The sequence below is a fragment of the Cherax quadricarinatus genome, unplaced genomic scaffold (assembly GCF_038502225.1).
Source record: "Cherax quadricarinatus isolate ZL_2023a unplaced genomic scaffold, ASM3850222v1 Contig916, whole genome shotgun sequence".
Lineage (NCBI taxonomy): Eukaryota > Metazoa > Arthropoda > Malacostraca > Decapoda > Parastacidae > Cherax > Cherax quadricarinatus.
The window spans coordinates 101764-121055 of NW_027195942.1; the positions used below are offsets into that span (position 1 = coordinate 101764).

General features: G+C 37.9%; 1 protein-coding gene across 8 annotated transcripts in view; it reads left to right on the top strand.

Annotated features, from left to right (window-relative positions):
* The window catches only part of LOC128692428 (zinc finger protein 436), a 108394-nt gene extending 93843 nt beyond the window's left edge, over positions 1-14551 (top strand). For 6 of the 8 annotated variants that reach the window (XM_070080758.1, XM_070080755.1, XM_070080757.1 and 3 more), the window contains one exon: positions 10873-14551. In XM_070080758.1, the coding sequence (XP_069936859.1) occupies positions 12046-12657 (612 nt within the window). In that variant the 5' untranslated portion in view covers positions 10873-12045 and the 3' untranslated portion in view covers positions 12658-14551. Of the gene's footprint in view, positions 1-8674; positions 8957-10872 lie in introns of those variants that run through there. The other 2 variants (XR_011391269.1, XR_011391270.1) reach the window with 1 other exon arrangement.
* The last annotated feature ends 4741 nt before the right edge of the window (positions 14552-19292 follow it).

The following is a 19292-nucleotide window of genomic DNA, read 5'->3' on the forward strand; positions in this document are numbered from 1 at the left end:
GGTTTACACAAATAACCCGCACATAAAAGACAGAAGCTTACGACGACGTTTCGGTCCGACTTGGACCATTGACAAAGTCACAGTGTGACTTTGTCAATGGTCCAAGTCGGACCGAAACGTCGTCGTAAGCTTCTGTCTTTTATGTGCGGGTTATTTGTGTATCGTTCCAGTCACGGTATTGTGCCTTTTTGTTATTTACTTGTAGGTTTAGTACTTCTTTTTTTATTATAATGATAATAGTAATGTAGGATTTGATATATGTAAGTGCATGGCCTCTTATACCATAATGGTCAAGTTTGTGGAGTAGGATGCTGTGGTCTTCTGTATCAAAAGGTTTCCTTAGGTCTATAAAGAGTCCTAGAGGATATTCATTTTTTTTCCAAGTGCTGTGTAAAGCAGGCCTAGCATTTTTAGAATGGCATTGTTTGTGCTTTTGTTTTTTCTGAAGCCAAGTTGACAGGGATTGAAGATGTTTTGTGCTGTTATAAAGGATTATAATCTCTTGTGCATGAGTTTCTCGAAGATTTTGGATAGCAATGGTAAGTTTGATATTGGCCTGTAATTATTTATATCTGTGGGGTCACCAACTTTGTGTATTGTTGCAACCCTTGCTAACTTGAGTAGTGCTGGGAAAGTGCTGGTTTCTAGTGATTTGTTAAAGAGTAATGAAATAGTTGGAGTGTGAGCAAAGTAACATTTATGAAGGGGTTCAGGGAAACCGGAAGGCCGGACTTGAGTCCTGGAGATGGGAGGTGCAGTGCCTGCACTCTGAAGGAGGGGTGTTTATGTTGCAGTTTAACCCTTTGACTGTCGCAACCCCCAATCCTGAGGTGTCTCCTGGTGTCGCAAAATTTAAAAAAAAAAAATTATTTTTTCTTATGAAATCATAGAGAATCTTTTCCCGATTGTAATGACACCAAAAAAACGAAATTTGATGGAAAACTGACGGAATTATGCTCTCGCGAAGTGCGACCTCGGCGCTGTTTACAAATCGGCGATTTTGCTCACTTTGAGCCCTATTTTCGGCTAATTTCATTGTTCCATTCGCCCAAACTCATAGCTATTTCTTTAGAACTCCATTTTTTCGATCGATTGAGTACAAGAAACTGTCCATTTACCGATTTCTACTACCTAATAATGTGGTCAGAAATTTGCAATTTGGCCAATTTCACGAAAACTAAAAAATATGACAATTTCAAAATAAGGTCCAGAATGAACGATGCAGACATTCCTGGCTCTAAAATAACATTTTCTTTGCTCATCAGTCATGTCTCCAGGCCCCTCTGATATTACTCTTGCTTTCTATTTTGAATTTTTATTCAAACAAAAAATAGAAGACTTACTATTATGCAGACTACTGCAATACTGTAATAATTGTATAAATAACATCAACCCATTCATGACTGCATATTAGAATGGCTAGTTGGACATTTATTGGACAATGGCATCATTTGTTTACTTTTGAACATTGGCAAAAATCAAACATTTCCCCTACTTTGAGCTCCATTTCTAGGTTCTTTTTATAGTAAAATCAATCAAAATCACCTCTATTTCTATAATACATTTTCCATTCTATCAAATGAGACCAAGAAAACGAGAATACAACCATAAATATTATACGAAAATAGACCACAAATTCGGCATTTTAATTAAAAAAAACGGTCGGAGTTTTTTTTTTCTTATTATGCACTGTGTGCTGCAGGATTTTTTTTATATGGTGCACACTGACCACACAGACCCATTCTCTCACATGTGGGCCTACCAGCTTTCTCCTGCTTGATTTAAAGCTGCTAGAATTTATGAGTATATATACGTCAAACACGGTACCTCGTAAGACGTATATATACGGCCGCGACAGTCAAAGGGTTAGAAACTGTAGTGTAAAACACCCTTCTGGCAAGACAGTGATGGAGTGAATGATGGTGAAGGTTTTTCTTTTTCGGGCCACTCTGCCTTGGTGGGAATCAGCCAGTGTGTTAATAATAAAAAAAATAATGAAATAGTGGGCAAAAGAACATGAGCCACTCACTTGCACAATAATGGTGGGATTTGAGCTGGATTTCCTGATTTATTTTTAAGCGACTTAATAATCATGGTGAATTCTGTGCAACATCTGGGTACAGTGGATCCTTGAGTTTCAAACTTAATCTCTTCCAGGAGCTAGTTCCAAAGTCTAAATGTTTGAAGTCGAACCAATATTTCCCATAAGAAATAATGGAAATATTAATCCGTTCCAGAAACCCAAAATTATTCACAAAAAAAAATACATTTTATAGAGATTACATTATACAGTAGGGCCATGCTTTACAACTTTTCACTTTAGGGCATTCCTCTAATACAGACATTTCAAATTGTGACCAAAACTTGCTATATGGCTCCCCCCACCTGGCTTTCTAATATGGTCACCACATCCCACCCGACTTGTTTACATTCTCTGTGAGCTCAGTAAGCACCACGTCTCTCCATTATGTCTGGAAACTCCAAAATTTCAAGTGCTTTTAAGTTATTTCATATTTTATTTATACAGTACTCTGATAATTATACTTATGTATACCTGTACCTAAATAAACTTACACACTGTTCTGGTGTGCAGATACACATTAAAATCAGTAAGAGTGTCATATCTCGAGATGCCATATTAATAATGATAATAATAGTGATGATAATCACAAAGTGATACTGTATATTATGTTAATATACACATTTTCATTAATCCATCTATGATATTTTTTTCAAAATTATATAAACACTATACATAACATATAAAGATGATAAATACACCCCACAGTAGAATAAATGAACATAAACATGAGATGTGGTAGCCAGACAACTTGTACGAGTGACTCCATATTCAATCAATCAATCAATCAAGTTTATTCTCTATAAGGATTACAATGCGGGATTTACAGATTTTGGTTATTGTGTGGTTTACATGTAGTAAAATACTAAATTACAGAGGGGGCCACTAGGGCACCTAGCATGGCTAGGCATTTCAGGCAAACTTAGATTAATTCTTAACCCTAAATTATTACAAATTATGGAGTAAGTTGACTAAATACTAAGTGACTAAATACTAGTTTGCGAGTTTAGCAATGTGAATGCTTTTGTTTTGGCACAATGCATAGTTTCTATATTGGAGTATCACAGGCAAACTTATGACTAGTTAGGAATCATTATTTTAAGATTAAGATTCGTATTTCTGTGCTTACAGTCAAATGGGTGAGTGAGTGAGTGTAAGTGTGAACCACCAGGTGGTTTTTATGTAGTTACTTGACGTGGTGTATCAGGGAGATAAGATGTTTTCTAAAGGTAGTTTTGAAGGTGATAAATGTGTCTGCAGTTCTAGAGTTTTCAGGTAGGGTGTTCCAGATTTTAGGGCCTTTGACATACATTGAATTTTTGTAAAGGTTTAATCGGATACAAGGAATGTCGTAGAGATGTTTGTGTCTGGTGTTACGCCTGTGGGTCCTGTCACAACTATCAAGAAAGTGTTTTAGGTCAAGGTTAATATTGGAATTTAAGGTCCTGTAGATGTAGATTGCACAGTAGTAAATGTGGATGCTCTGAACATGGAGTAAGTTTAGATCTATGAAGAGTGGGGAGGGGGGTGTTGCCATGGATGGGATTTAGTGATTATTCTTACTGTGGCTTTTTGTTGGGTTATTATTGGCTTTAGGTGTGTTGCTGCAGTTGATCCCCAATCACAAATAGCATAGGTGAGGTATGGATAAATGAGTGAATGGTATAGTGTGAGAAGGGCATTTTGCGGCACATAGTATTGTATCTTGGAGAGGATCCCAACTGTTTTGGATACTTTTTCTATGTGTTGGATATGGGTGCTGAAATTCAGGTTGTTGTCGAGGTATAGGCCTAGGAATTTGCCCTCATTATGTCTGGCAATTAGAGTGTTGTTGATCTTAATGTTAAGTTGTGCAACACCTGCTCTGCTACCAAACATAATATAGTAGGTTTTGTCAGTGTTAAGTGTAAGTTTATTGGCTGTCATCCAAGTCAATATTTTGAGCAGCTCCTTGTTAACAATGGTGTTGAGGGTGGCAAGATTATCGTGAGAGATGACATAAGTCGTGTCGTCAGCAAAGAGAATGGGTTTCAAGTGTTGGGATACGTTTGGAAGATCATTGATGTAAATGAGGAAGAGCAGGGGTCCAAGGACACTTCCTTGCGGAACTCCAGTATCAAGTTGCTGTGTTGGTGATGCTGTGTCTTTAATGGTGACATACTGATACCTATTAGTAAGGTAGGATTTGAAATATCCAAGCACATGGCCTCTTATACCATAATGGTCAAGTTTGTGGAGTAGGATGCCGGGGTCTACTGTGTCAAAAGTTTTTCTAAGGTCAATAAAAAATCCTAGCGGATATTCCTTATTTTCCAGTGCTGTGTAAAGCAGATTTAGCATTTTTATGATTGCATCATTAGTGCTTTTATTTTTCCTGAATACAAATTGGCAGGGGTTGAGTATGTTTTGTGCCGTTATAAATGAATATAGTCTCCTGTGCATGAGTTTCTCGAAGATTTTGGATAGCAGTGGTAAGTTTGATATTGGCCTATAGTTGTTTACATCTGTAGGGTCACCACCTTTATGTATTGGTGTAATCCTTGCTGTCTTGAGTAGTTTCAGGAAGGTGCTAGTTTCTAGTGACTTGTTAAAAAGTAATGAAATAGCATGCGAAAGGACATGGGCCGCTAGCTTGTACAATAATGGTGGGACATGAGACAGATTCCCTGAGTTATTTTTAAGTGACTTTATAATCTCGGTGACTTCGGTGGGCTCATTTGGTACAAGATAGAAGGAATTTTGGAAATTCTCATGTAGGTAGTCCCCGGCATGGGCGTTGGTATGTGGGATTTTACTGGCAAGATTAGATCCTATGGTTGAGAAGAAGTTGTTTATTTTGTTAGCTGTATCAGTGGGATGCAGTGGTGTTTCATTAGGTTTAGTTAGGACAATATTCTTTTTTTTTTTTCAGTTTGTTGGTGCCCAGAATCTGGGAGAGTGTTTTCCAGGTCTTTTTTATATCTCCTCTTGTGTCAGTGAATCTGCTGGAGTAGTACAGTTGTTTGGCTTTTTTTATTACTTTGGTGAGAGCTGATGAATAGTGCTTAAGAATATCTTTGTGTATTAAGCCCTGTCTATATTGCTTTTCATATTGGTGTTTCTTATCAATGGATTTCAAAATGCTGCTGGTTAGCCATGGGCAACCAAGCCGTTTATTCATGATCTGTTTCGTTTTTTATAGGACAATGTTTGTTGTATAGTCTAAGTAATTTGTTAAGAAAAATGTCTGCCCAATCATCAATACCATTGGCCTTGGAGAATTCTGTAGGCCAGTCAACAGTCTCTAGGTCTGCTGTGAACTTTCTTATTGAGGCCTCATCATGGAGTCTAAATGAAACTTTGATGAATTCCAGTGGTGGTTTACTAATGTTTGTTAAGAGGAAGGTAGGGTAGTGGTCTGTAGTGCTGTCTGTGATTATCCCTGATTTAAGGGGGCTAGTATATGGGTCCATATGTGGTCTATTATGGTTGCACTTGTCTCAGTCAGCCTGGTTGGTTTAGTTATTGTTGGTATGAGAAGTGCGTTGTTCATATTGTTGATGAAATCAGTTACAGGCTGATCATCTAGTAGGCCAAGGTTGATGTTGAAGTCTCCAGCTAAGAGAAGGTGGTGCTTGTTCATTTGTCTGTTTGTTATTAGTGCCTTTAATTTCTCACTGAAATTTGGGATGTTTGTGTAGGGTATCCGGTAAATGGCACCGATTGTTATAGGCATCTTAAGGTTTTTTACAGTAAAATTAGCAAAAATTTATTCCCCATATTCATCGCTAAAGCAAGTGGGGCTAATGCAAGATAGTTGGTTAGAGTAATAGATTGCAATACCACCGCCAACTTGGTATGGTCTGCAGTTGTGGATTGCTGTGTATCCTGGTAGAGGGTAGATATCTATTGTGTCCTGCTTAACCCTTTGAGGGTTTTCGTCGTACTAGTAAGTCTTACGCGTAGGGGTTTTTGACGTACTAGTACGCATAAATTCTAGCGGCCTCAAATCTAGTGGGAGAAAGATGGTAGGCCTTCATATGAAAGAATGGGTCTATGTGGTCAGTGTGCACAGTCTAAAAAAAATCCTGCAGCACACAGTGCATAATGAGAAAAAAAAAACTTTGACCATTTTTTTGGAATAAATCAGCGACTTTGCAGTGTATTTTCGTATGGTATTTATTGTTGTATTCTAGTTTTCTTGGTCTCATTTTATAGAATGGAAGACATGTTACAGAAATTGAGATGATTTTGGCTGGTTTTACAATGAAAGGTGCCTTGAAATTGAGCTCAAAGTAGCAGAAATGTTCGATTTTTACCAAACTTCAAAAGTAAACAAATCGTGCCAAGCGTGCAATACACGTCAACTGGTGAGTCTAATATTCTTTCACAAGTGCACCAATAATATTTATACCATTTTTTACACTAATGCAGTAGTCTGCATAACAGTAAATCTTTTATTTTTTGTGAGAATAAAAATTCAAAATGGAAAGCAAAAGAATATAAGAGGGGCCTTGAGACGTGACTAATGACTAGAAGAAATGTCATTTTAGTGCCAGGAATGTCTTTCTTGTTTATTCTGGACCCTATTCGGAAATTGGCATCTTTTGAAATTTGTGTGAAATTGGCAAAATTGCTAAATTCTGACCACTGTACTGGATAGTTGAATTTCATAAATGGGTGGTTTCTTGCACCCATTCGATAGAAAAAATGGAGTTCTAGCGAAATATTCATGTTTTTTGTCGACTAGTACAGCGAAATTGGCCGAAAATGGGGCTCAAAGTGGGCAAAATCGCCGATGCGTAAACATCGCCGAGACCGCTAACTTTGCGAGAGCATAATTTCGTAAGTTTTCTATCAAATTTCAAACTTTTGGTGTCTTTATGATAGGTAAAAGATTCTCTATCTTTTCATAAGAGAAAATAATTTTTTTTTTTTTTTAAATTTGGCCGACCCTGAGAACGAGTTTCGGAGAGGGCCTGTCGACCCTCAAAGGGTTAAGCCAGGCCTCAGTAAGAATAATGCAGAAGGGTGTCTTTAGCAACTCAAGAAGTGCCAGGAGGTCATCATAGTGTTTGCTTAAGGACCTGATGTTGTAGTTAAGAACTGATAAACTTTTAGCACTGTTTAGGATAGTGCTGGCTTTTGATGCTGTGTAATAAAGGCAGTTACTTCCCAGTAGGTTTTGATTGGGTGTTAGATTATGGAGGTTTAGATCAGGGTCCACGTGATCATTCATCTTCTAGGTTTAAATTGTGGTTATTTATATCCTGAATTGTGTGTTGAGCTCTAGTACTGATATCTGTAGTAGTGGGAAGTTTCGACAAGTATATAACTAAAGCACTTTGGTCATATAGAGTATAGTCACTAATAAACATAATGAAGTTGATGTTGTCTATGTGATTCCCAAATAGGGTCCAGAATAAACAAGACAGACATTCCTGGCACTAAAATAACATTTTTCTCTGTTCATTAGTCACGTTTCCAGGCCCCTCTTACATTTCTTTTGCTTTCCACTTTGAATTTTTATTATCACAAAAAAATAGAAGATTTACTGTTATGCAGACTACTGCATTAGTGTAGAAATGGTGTATAAATGTTATAAATAATATCAGTGCACTTGTGAAAGAATATTAGACTCACCAGTTGATGTACAGTGGACCCCCGCATAACGATCACTTCCGAATGCGACCAATTATGTAAGTGTATTTATGTAAGTGCGTTTGTACGTGTATGTTTGGGGGTCTGAAATGGACTAATCTACTTCACAATATTCCTTATGGGAACAGATTCGGTCAGTACTGGCACCTGAACATACTTCTGGAGTGAAAAAATATCGTTAACCGGTGGTCCACTCTATTTGTAATCTTAATGTAGGGCGAGAAGTGAGTAGTACTTATTTGTATGAAGTCAGGTGTAGGTAGCCCTGGCTCCTGGTCTAATACATAATATACGATATTTAAAACATCCCGGAGAGTTAAAATACACATACAGTACACTCACTATTTACCTTAAAATATGTGTAGTCTTAATGTACGAAAAGAGGTTAGTAGTATTTATTTGTAGGAAGTCAGTGTAGGTAGCTGGTAGGTGTAGCCTGCCTGGGCTACACCTACCAGCTACCTACACTGTGGCCCAGAGCCATATTATTAGCATCGACATCCCTTGTTCACTGAATTTAATCGTTTCTAACAACTACCTTTAGATGCCATCATAAACGAAGGGAGAAATAATGAATAATTCATGCCAAAAATTGTAAACAAAAGCAGAGTGGGGGAGTGGCTGGGCCAGATGCAGATTCATGCACATTCTCTGGTGCCTGACCAGAGAAAACGTAATGTTGTCCCTCCGCCCGGCTACTACACAGGTCCACAAGCATTATTATCAGAGCACATATAAAATATGCAATAGCAATAGACATTAAAAATAGACATTAAAAACACAATAAAAGGTAAGATACACACAGAGTACACTTATTACTTACCTTAAAATATTAATATTAATATGTGAGAGGTAAGTGGCAGGGTGTTTATTGAATAAAATCAGAATGGCACACCATCATCCTCTAACTTGGCACTTAAAGCAAGAGGCTTACGACTCCTCTTTTTATCACAGCTAAGCTTAGACGCCATCGTCAGTGAGAGCCAACTAGTTAACGAAAGATTGAACAAATGTGACACGACCTATGACTGCTGCACCTCTCCTGCCATACGGTTTATAAGCTGCTTCTCCGCTGATATGCCGTATTCTATTCAAGATTGATGGACTGAACACATCGACTCAAGGTTGAGGGACTGATTACCTCATTCTTCTCCTGTTCTTCAAGTTTCTCCTACGTATGGACTGATGAAGCCACTGTGTGGCGAAACGTTTCCTCAATAAAGATACCCAAGAGTTGCACATGTGTCTAATTTATCAACATGTCGGTTCTCTGAACCATTCATCTACAAATCTGTCAGACACTGCAACTTCTTGGGATCTTAATACTCAGGAATTCTTCGCTTGCCTAATTCTTGGGCACGACCTATTTCCACATTGAACAAATGTGACACGACCTATGACTGCTGCACCTCTCCTGCCATATGGTTTATAAGCTGCTTCTCCGCTGATATGCCGTATTCTATTCAAGATTGATGGACTGAACACATCGACTCAAGGTTGAGGGACTGATTACCTCATTCTTCTCCTGTTCTTCAAGTTTCTCCTACGTATGGACTGATGAAGCCACTGTGTGGCGAAACGTTTCATCAATAAAGATACCCAAGAGTTGCACATGTGTCTAATTTATCACCTCTCTGAGATGTTTTAAATATCGTATATTAAGTATGAGATGGGGAGCCAGGGCTACCTACACCTGGGCTACCTGCACCTGACTTCCTACAAATAAGTACTACTCGCCTCTCTCCCTAAATTAAGATTACAAATACTTTAAGATATGTAATGAATTTACTGTGAATGTATTTTACTTTGTGTGTTTTTAATGCCTAGTTCTATTACTAACTTAATATAATTTAGTGTAAACTTGTTGTCTGGCATTTATATGCATTTATAAATTGAAAAAAATGGCGTTCTGCAAACCATACCACGGGCGGGATTGAACCTGCGGTCAGAGAGTCTCAAAACTCCAGACTGTCGTGTTAGCCACTGGACCAGCTAGCCACAATAAGATTCGTCCAACTAGGTATATTTCTACACCATAGGAAGGTTAGCATAGGCACCACTGTGACCACAAATGCCGTGGTATGGTTTGTTTGCAATCGTGTCATTACGATTTCGTGAGTCATGGCGTTCTGCCTTCCGGCGATGTCTGCTTTCCAGCGACAGCCTGGAACCTAACCCGCCGTATAAGTGGGGCCCTACTGTACTTCTATGTATCATGTACAAATTAATAATAAATAAATAAATAAACAAACAGCAGCACTCCCACTCTCATGCAACACACCATTTTTAGAGTGAATGAAGATGATGATATTATCATCATCATCATAATAAAAAAGCACTAAACCCACAAGGTTTGTTAATTGCTATATATAGAGTGAAGGCATATGAAAGGAATATTTTTCTACAGTTATCCTTCAATGTTTGGCTAGAGAAAACGTAATTCTTCCGACTCTACCTACACAGCCGCTTTGTAAACAAATCTCATATTTACGTCAATTTTTATTCTGTGAGCGTATGCATCATGTTTATATGCTATGTAACGTGTTTCTTATATAATTTTGAGGAAAATATCATAGATGGATTAATGAAAATGTCTATATTAATGTAAAATAAGACATTTAATGTGCCCAAGAGTGATGATTAGTACGTACTGGAGTCATGAGTAGAGAGAGACTTAGCGATTTTAATGTGTACCTGCACACCAGGACAGTGTGTAAGTATATCTAGGTACTGGTACACATAAGTATAATTATCAGAACACACACAAAATATGCAATAACTTTAAAAAACTGGAAATTTTGGAAAGTTTCCAGACATAATAGATGTGCTCACAGAGAATGTAAACAAACTGGGTGGCGTGCGCCGTATTTGAAAGACCGCTCGCTGTATAGAAAGTTTTGGTCATAATTTGAAATCGCCGTAAAGTGGGGCCCTACCGTATGTGGTGTTACCCAAGTTTCTCTATTTTTGACATGTAAATGCTCACTGTATGGGCAAAACTTTGTAAATAAAGAATCTCATTACACTGCATTTGTGTCATTTTCTACCATATTTAAAGTTGAAATAAAAATGTAAATGTAAAAATGTAAGTAAAATTATGTAAAATAATTTTAATATATCAATTCTCTTTTTTTTTTTTTTTTTTTTTGCAGCTCATCCTTGCAGCAAAGAAATTATATTTGCAGTGCCAGTACTCAGTGTCACAGTTCAAGTGGCAGAAATACTGAAATTACATATTTATATATATAGCAACAGGACAAAATAGCCACAGTGTTACTATATTTGCAGCACCAAGTCTGTCATAAAACTCATGTACAATGCCAACACTAGACATATAAAACTCAAATAAATGGTATAAATGCTGTTATGTTCTCTTCCTTAACAATTTCTTGATGTATTCATTCTCCCCATTCAGATTTTGTTCAGAGGATTTTTTCCTTTTGTAATAGAAACTTTATCATGACTATATTATACACGAAAATGAATGATGAAAGTTCTTAGGTTAATCTCTTCTGAGAAAATAGGCAATCCATTAAATTTTTAATGTTATATAATTATGTAGTGTGTATTAGTATTCTAAGTGTTAAATGAATTACTGGTATTTTTTGGACAGTACTATTTCCCTGACCATTATGCAGCATCAGTAAAATTAACTCCCCACATCAAATAATTTCCATCCGTCTTATATCCTCACCTCACTTATTTCTTCCGTGTTGTATCTCAATGTTTCACAAGAATTTACTCTTCCTTAATAAAATAATTTGGAGTTATTTAATTTTCTTTCCATAATATTCCTGTATACTGTGTTTCATTCTTTAAAAACTCCATTTTTAAAAGGATTATTAAATTTATCAAGCAATTCGTTAAACTATTAATCTGAAATTTTTTTATAATTCTTGAAAAACTTAATATTGTTGATGAGAACCTAATTCATGGTTACATTCAGTGATCACTGTCAAAGAAAATTTGACCTTAAATGATCTGAAAAAAAAACTCACTTTAAAGAAAGAACCAAAATATACATTAAAGTGACTGGAACAATACTTAAATTAATTACAGTGTAAAAAAGGTAGCTAGTGCAGTAGAGAGGGCATAAGATCTTGATACAAGAGTTTATACAAAATTAAATTTGTATCAATGTACATTATTTCAAAACTTGTAAAAAATCTAGGTGCAAGCTTTTAAAATTATGTTGTCTTTTAAAAATACTGTTCGGTCTTAAAAAATCTACTTTTGTTAAATATTGGAGCTTTTTTATAGAAGCCTTCTAAGTTAGTGCTCAGCATATCTAAAATTAACATACATCAGTTCTAGCAGCACAAATTATGTCTCACCCACAACAGAAACCATATCAGTGTTCAGAGTGTATAAAAGACTTTTCACAAAAATCCCATTTAGTATCACACAAGAGAATTCATACTGGAGAGAAACCATATCACTGTTCAGAGTGTCTCAAAAACTTTAATCAAAAATCTCATTTAGTATCACACAAGAGAATTCATACTGGAGAGAAACCGCATCAGTGTTCAATGTGTCTAAAAAGTTTTTCAAGAAAATCTACTTTAATATTACACATAAGAAATCATACTGGAGAGAAACCATATCAATGTTCAGAGTGTCTAAAAGGTTTTTCATGGAAATCTGCTTTGACAATTCACATGAGAAGCCATACTGGGAAGAAACCATATCAGTGCTCTGAGTGTCTAAAACATTTTTCAAACAAATCTGATTTATTGAAACATATAAGAATTCATACTGGAGAAAAACCATATCAGTGTTCAGAGTGTCTAAAAGACTTTTCAAATAAATCTGATTTAAGAAAACACATAAAAATTCATACAGGAGAGAAACCATATCAGTGTTCAGAGTGTCTAAAGAACTTTTCAAGCAAATCTGTTTTATTAAAACACTCAAGATTTCATACTGGTCAGAAATAATAACAGGGAAGAAGTCATGTCAGTTTTCAGCCACAATTGTTCCAGGTGATTAGAAGATATTACATTGTCTAATTTAGTAAGGTGTTTTAAAGTTGTTTCAGTATTCCATGTGTGGAAAAAACATTCACACAAATCTCAGCAGTGCATATGAATATTCATGCAAGGAACTATGTCTCTGTGGTTTATATAGAATGGTTGGTTCATTGTTCACTGTGTATTGTATGTATTTTCAGCTGCAGAGATGGTAATCCTAGACAGAAGCAAATCTAATGCCAGTTATAAAGGAATTTTGTTGGTCTAGCAGAAAACCTTGACATGTTATAAGCTGAGACTATACAGAACATTATATGGTACAATACTATGATGCATGTATTAAGTTTAGTTACAGTAATTATACTTATTCATTGTTATAGTGTTAAACAGAGATCAGATTTTGTGATGGAATAAAAATTAGTTCACAAAATAAATGGATTATACTGCCAAATTTTATTAAAAAGTTTAACTCTGTTTGACTGTTTGTGCATGTTGAAATTTAAAAATCTTAGTAAAGGGGCATTCTTAAGATACATCTAGCAATGAATAGTGGAAAAACACCATAATTTTTGTATATCACAAAGGAGAAAATAAGATTCATAGTTCTTTGTTCAATACCTGTCTTATCAATAGTGTGGACTTCTCACCTCCAGAATCCAATTCAGGCTTTGCAGTTTTTCCTAAATGTCAATATAAATGTTAGCTTGCTCTCACTCCATCAGCATATTAAATACCAAAAACCACTTGCTTTCACCTTTGAACTGATATTGTCACACAGTCATGCTGGATGTTGAAGTACTCACTACTAAAAACATTCTTCACCCCAACCCCCTACATTAATAATAAAAATAATATCTATTTCTACAAGTACATGTACGAGGTATACAGGCCTAGCTGACATCAGTGACATACAGTAGGGCCTCACTTATATGGCAGGTTAGGTTCCAGGCTACCGCCGTAAAGTGGAACACCCATTTTTCCCCTTATAAATGCATAAAAATACTAGATAACAAGTTTACACTAAAATATATTAAGTTAGCAATAGAACTAGGCATCAAAAAACAATAGAAAGTACAATACACACATAGTGCACTCATTATTTACCTTAAAATATTTATAGTCTTAATCTAGGGTGAGACACGTTGTATTTATTGTAAGAAATCAAGTGTGGTATGTATGATAGTCAGCCGGGCTACCATACCAGGCCATTCCACCCACACATATATTCTATGATATTTAAGCATCCCAGAGCGATAAAATGCATATACAGTTCACTCATTACTTACCTTAAAATATTTGTAGTCTTAATGTAGGGTCAGGAGTGAGTAAACGAGATAAAACAAATAAATGAGAGAGAGAGAGAGAGAGAGTGAGTACATGAGGGAGGACAGGTGCAGAGTTATGTAAACAAACCAGGCGAACGTAAGTTTTGTAAACAAACAAAGTGTACACATCTGGTTTGTGTACAAGTTACATTGTATACAAGTTGTCTCTACATTGATACGGTAGAATAAATAAAGAAGAACACTCCCATTCTCTTGTAACACCATTTTTAGAAGAAATGACGCTCTGAGTGAAGGCAATGGAAATAAGTCACTCTGTCTGACTTTTTAGGTTATCCTAGGTTCTCTACACATATGCTGTTATGTATGATATTCTATGTAACTGTATTTGTGTATACCTGAATAAACTTACGTATGTACGAAAGGAATAATTTTCTGCAGTTACCCCAAGTAACACATTTTCTCTTATGTTAGACTAGAGAAAATGTTATTCTTGCCCTCGCTTGTACAAGTTATCTGGCTACCACATCTCATTTATGTTTATTTATTCTATTGTGGGGTGTATTTATCATCTATATGTTATGTATCATGTTTATTATATAATTTTGAAAAAAATATCATGGATGGGTTAATGAAAATGTGTATATTAACGTAATATACGACATTTAATGAGACTCGGTGATTATTATTATTATTATTATTAATTATTATTATTATTATTATTATTATTATTATTATTATTATTATAATTTCTAATATGGCGTCACTTGTGCAAGTCGTCTGCTACCACATCTCATATTTATGTTTATTTATTCTATTGTGGCGTGTATTTATCATCTTTATATGTTATGCATTGTGTTTATTATATAATTTTGAAAAAATATCATAGATGAATTAATGAAAATATGTATATTAATGTAATATATGACATTTAATGAGACTCGGTGATGATTATTATTATTATTATTATCATTACTAATATGGCGTCTCAAGACGTAAGACACTCTTAGTGATTTTAATGTGTACCTGCATGCCAGCACAGTATGTAAGTTTATTTAGGTACAGGTATACATAAGTATAATTATCAGTGTCTATATAAAATATGAAATAGCTTTTAAAAACACTTGAAATTTTGGAGTTTCCGGACATAATGTAGAGACTTAGTGCTTACGGATCCCACAGAGAATGTAAACAAACTGGGTGGGGCGCGGTGACCGTATTAGAAAGTCAGGTGGGGGGAGCTGTATAGCGAGTTTTGGTCATAATTTGAAATGACCGCATTAGCGGAATGGCGTAAAGCGGGGCCCCTACTGTACTACTATATAGAAAGCCACTTGTTATGCAGAGCATTTCCAGCAAATTAGGTCAGTTTTGTCCCAGGATGTTACCCACATCAGTCGACTGACACCCAAGTACCCATTTTACTGATGAGTGAACATTGACAGCAGGTGTCATATTGAAACACGTTCTAATGTTTTCCAGCCATACCAGGGACCCAGTATGGGGTTGATCCATAGCTTCCTGCTTGCAGGTACTCTTATCCCTCACTGTGTAACTTTTGGCATGGAACTATGAACTACATTTTAAATGTTTGCCCACAACTTCAGCCTTTTCATTTTTCCTGTCACTTTTATAAATATTATGATACCTGTAGGGTCCTCAGGAGTTTTAGGAAAGCTCTTTAACAATGACAATTTAATATTTTTTAACTGCTATGCCTCTTCAAGGGGGGCTCCTTGCTGCAGCAAAGAGGCTATTCATCTGAGGAATTGGTCTTCTTTCTCTAACCGAACCTAATTATCCCCCAATTCTCCCCTTTTCTGTCCCATCTTCCCGATCCCTCCTTTCCCATACCTTCTCTTCTCCCCTTGCTCGAAAGCCCAACTGCCTACGGTGGCTTCCCGCTCTCTTTTTCTTGATCACTTCCACTCTCATTCTCATGCCATCGCTGTGTACACAGATGGCTCTAAGTCTTCAGACGGTGTCGGATTCGTGGCAGTGTTTCCGGGCAGCATCATGCGAGGGCATTTACTATCTTCGGCTAGCATTTTTACTGCTGAATTGTATGCCATTCTTGCTGCACTTATTCGTATCTCATCTATGCCTGTGTCATCATTTGTGGTAGTCTCAGACTCCCTTAGTGCTCTACAGGCTGTACGAAAATTTGATACATCTCACCCCTAGTTCTCCGTATCCAACTTTGGCTACGCCGTATCTCTACCAAGCATAAAGATATTGTATTTTGTTGGGTCCCTGGTCATGTCGATGTACAGGGCAATGAACAGGCAGACACTGCTGCGCGGTCAGCAGTACATGACCTACCAATTTCCTATAGAGGTGTTCCATTTCTGGACTATTTTGCTGCAATAGCTACCCACCTTCACACCCGTTGGCAACAACGTTGGTCAACTCTGCTCGGTAACAAACTTCATTCTATTAAACCGAGCATAGGTTACTGGCCGTCTTCTCGTCATCAGTGCCGAGGTTGGGAGACCACTCTCTCCCGCCTTCGCATTGGCCACACTCGTCTTACTCATGGGTATCTCATGGAGAGGCACCCTGTTCCTCTCTGTGAGCAGTGTCAAGTTCCAGTATCGATTAGCCACATTCTGTTAGACTGCCCTCTCTATCAACGAGCACGGAGAATTTACCTCCAATGTCGTCTTCGTTCTGCTACTCTCTCTTTACCTTCCCTTCTTGCTGATGGACCCTCCTTTAATCCTGACTCTCTCATTGACTTCTTGACAACGACTGATTTACTCCACAAACTCTGATGATGATACCTTTCGCACTCCCCTCAGCCCTTTCTAGTTCAGTCTCTTGCTCCCCTTTACCCTTTCACCCTCCACTGCCCTGCTGTTATCTGTAACCTATTACTCATCCATCTCCCTTTTGCCACCTGATGCCCTCGCTTCCTTCCTGCCCTGCAGCGCTGTATAGCCCTTGTGGCTTAGCGCTTCTTTTTGATTATAATAATAATAATCTCTTCTTCCCTTTCCCTTTCCTGTTTTCAGCCTTTGGGGTTAGTCCCTCAGGCATTCTAGTTCCTGGGTTGGCAGGAAGGGTACCATGGTCCATCCCATTCTATTCAGATCCAAGGTGGTAGTGTAGTTTGCCGTGGAATCTGGATCATCTAGATATCCCGATCCCTCTCCGGTCTACTGGGGTAAGGCTTCGGGTGTCTTTCAGATGACAGGTGTATCTTGGGAGGCTGCTTGTCGGATTCCAGGAGGTGGTCGCCGAAGGTGGTTTGCTTTATGGCAGGTATCTGCCTACCCTCTCTTTTGTCCGCCGAGTTGGCTCAGGAGATGTGAGGTTGCTATCCCAGATTGCTGGTTTACTGGCATAAAGGGTAGGGTATGGCATGGGTTCCATGCTGCATCTGCAGTACTGACTGCGCTGAGGTCCTCTTGGGCACAGAGGGTTATTTACAGCCTTTTCATTCCTTCTAGTAGCTATCTCTCCATGTTCTCCTTTTTTCTTTTTTTCTTTTTTCTCCTAGAAAACAATAAGAAAAGAGAGACCTAACCATGGAGTCCCAAATCCATGAACCTGCTTCTCTTCGCCCCTCTACTTCTCCAAAGTCCAGAAAATCCGAAAGTGTAAATTTCCATTAACCTCTTCTTCACTTATGCTTCCCAGTCGTTTTTCCTTTTCAGTCTCTGTACCTAGTTTATTACCTCTTACTAGCTCTGTAATGAGTGTAGAGGTTCATCCTTCCCCTTGTACAGTCCTCTCCTCTCCTGTCCCCTCCCAGGTTTCTTCCTCTCTTGTCCCCTCCCAGGTTTCTTCCTCTCCTATCCCCTCCCAGGCTTCTCCCCAGGTTAACTCTAACCTCTCGCCCCCCTTTCTTTGCTAACTTTCATAGTCGCCCCGATCTTTACTCACCCTCCCCCATCTATCTCCGATGTCATCCCACGTACAACTTCCTCATCCTCTGAAACACTTAAAGCTATCTCTAAGTATATTGAGGAAACTGAACCATTGATGGACACTGATCCACCTCCTGTTGCTCCTCTTCACTCTTCTACTCCATCTACGCAAATCTTTTCTTTGCAGCGTTGCAGTCCTTCGCTGCTTACTCATTTTCTGCTGCCTCCACATGTAGACTTTACTAACCCTATTAGTCTGTAGATACCTATTGCTTCATATTTCCGGTATCCTCTTTGCAAATCACAGCTTATTTACAGTCGAATATCCAAGTCCTCAGAGGTAATCGAGGTGAGCTTTAGGTATTGCTTTCCCAGTTTTCTCCTGTTTGTGTTTGTTTACAAGAACCCAAATTACACTCCACTTTTATCCATCCCATCTTGGGCTGTTTTATTATATTCATCAGCTCCTTTTCCTGATGGAGATTTTAATGAAAGTGCACTTCTTGCACACACTGGTATACCATACCATCAGTTCTGTTCTTTGTATCTCTCTCCTTCTTGGGCATGTTGAATTTCTGGTTTCATTACCACTACCAGTACCAGATCAGCTGGGCTGTGGCTCATATATTGGACTACATGTGGCCAGCAATAACAGCCTTGTTGATCAGGCCCTGATCCACTGGGAGGCCTGGTCATGGACCGGGCCACAGGGGTGTTGATCCCTGGAATACCCTCCAGGTCGACTTCTGTTATTAGGTGATTTTAATGCTTGCCATTTCCTATGGGGAGTCTCACTGTGACTTGCAGCATTCAGTTAGACTCTAACTGAATGCTCTAGCCTCTAACTGTTAGAGGCTCTCCTTACTTCTCTTCCCCTCCATGTTTTAAATATGGGTACCTCCACCCATTTTAACCCTTGCACTCAGTCTCTCGCATCGATCTCTCAGATTGCTCTTAATCAGTTGCAGTGGACTTTACCTGGTCTGTCAGATTTACATGACAACGATCATTTTCCTATTGTCCTCACTTCCTATTTGTATTCTTCACCCCCTTGAAGCCCACATTGGCAATTTGACCAAGTGAATTTGGACCTGTACTCAAGTCAGACTGCTTTGAGTGAGGACCCTTCTTCATCCTCTTTTGACGAGTTGTCACACCTACTTTTGAGCTCAGGTTTAACCATGGCTTCACATTCTATACCCTAGACCTTGGGCAGGTGGCCTCAGAGATGCATGCCTCGGCGGTCTTCTGTTTGTGCTTGCATGGTACATTTGAATCATGCTGCATTGAGCAGATGTCATCACAGTTGGACCACAGAGTGACTTGTTGATTTTAAGCAGATAAGAGCGGTTGCCCGCCGTGTCATCCATGAAGCTAAATGCACTTATTTGCAGGATTATGTTTCTACTGTCACTTCAGCTTCCTCTACAAGTCCAGTCTGGAAAAA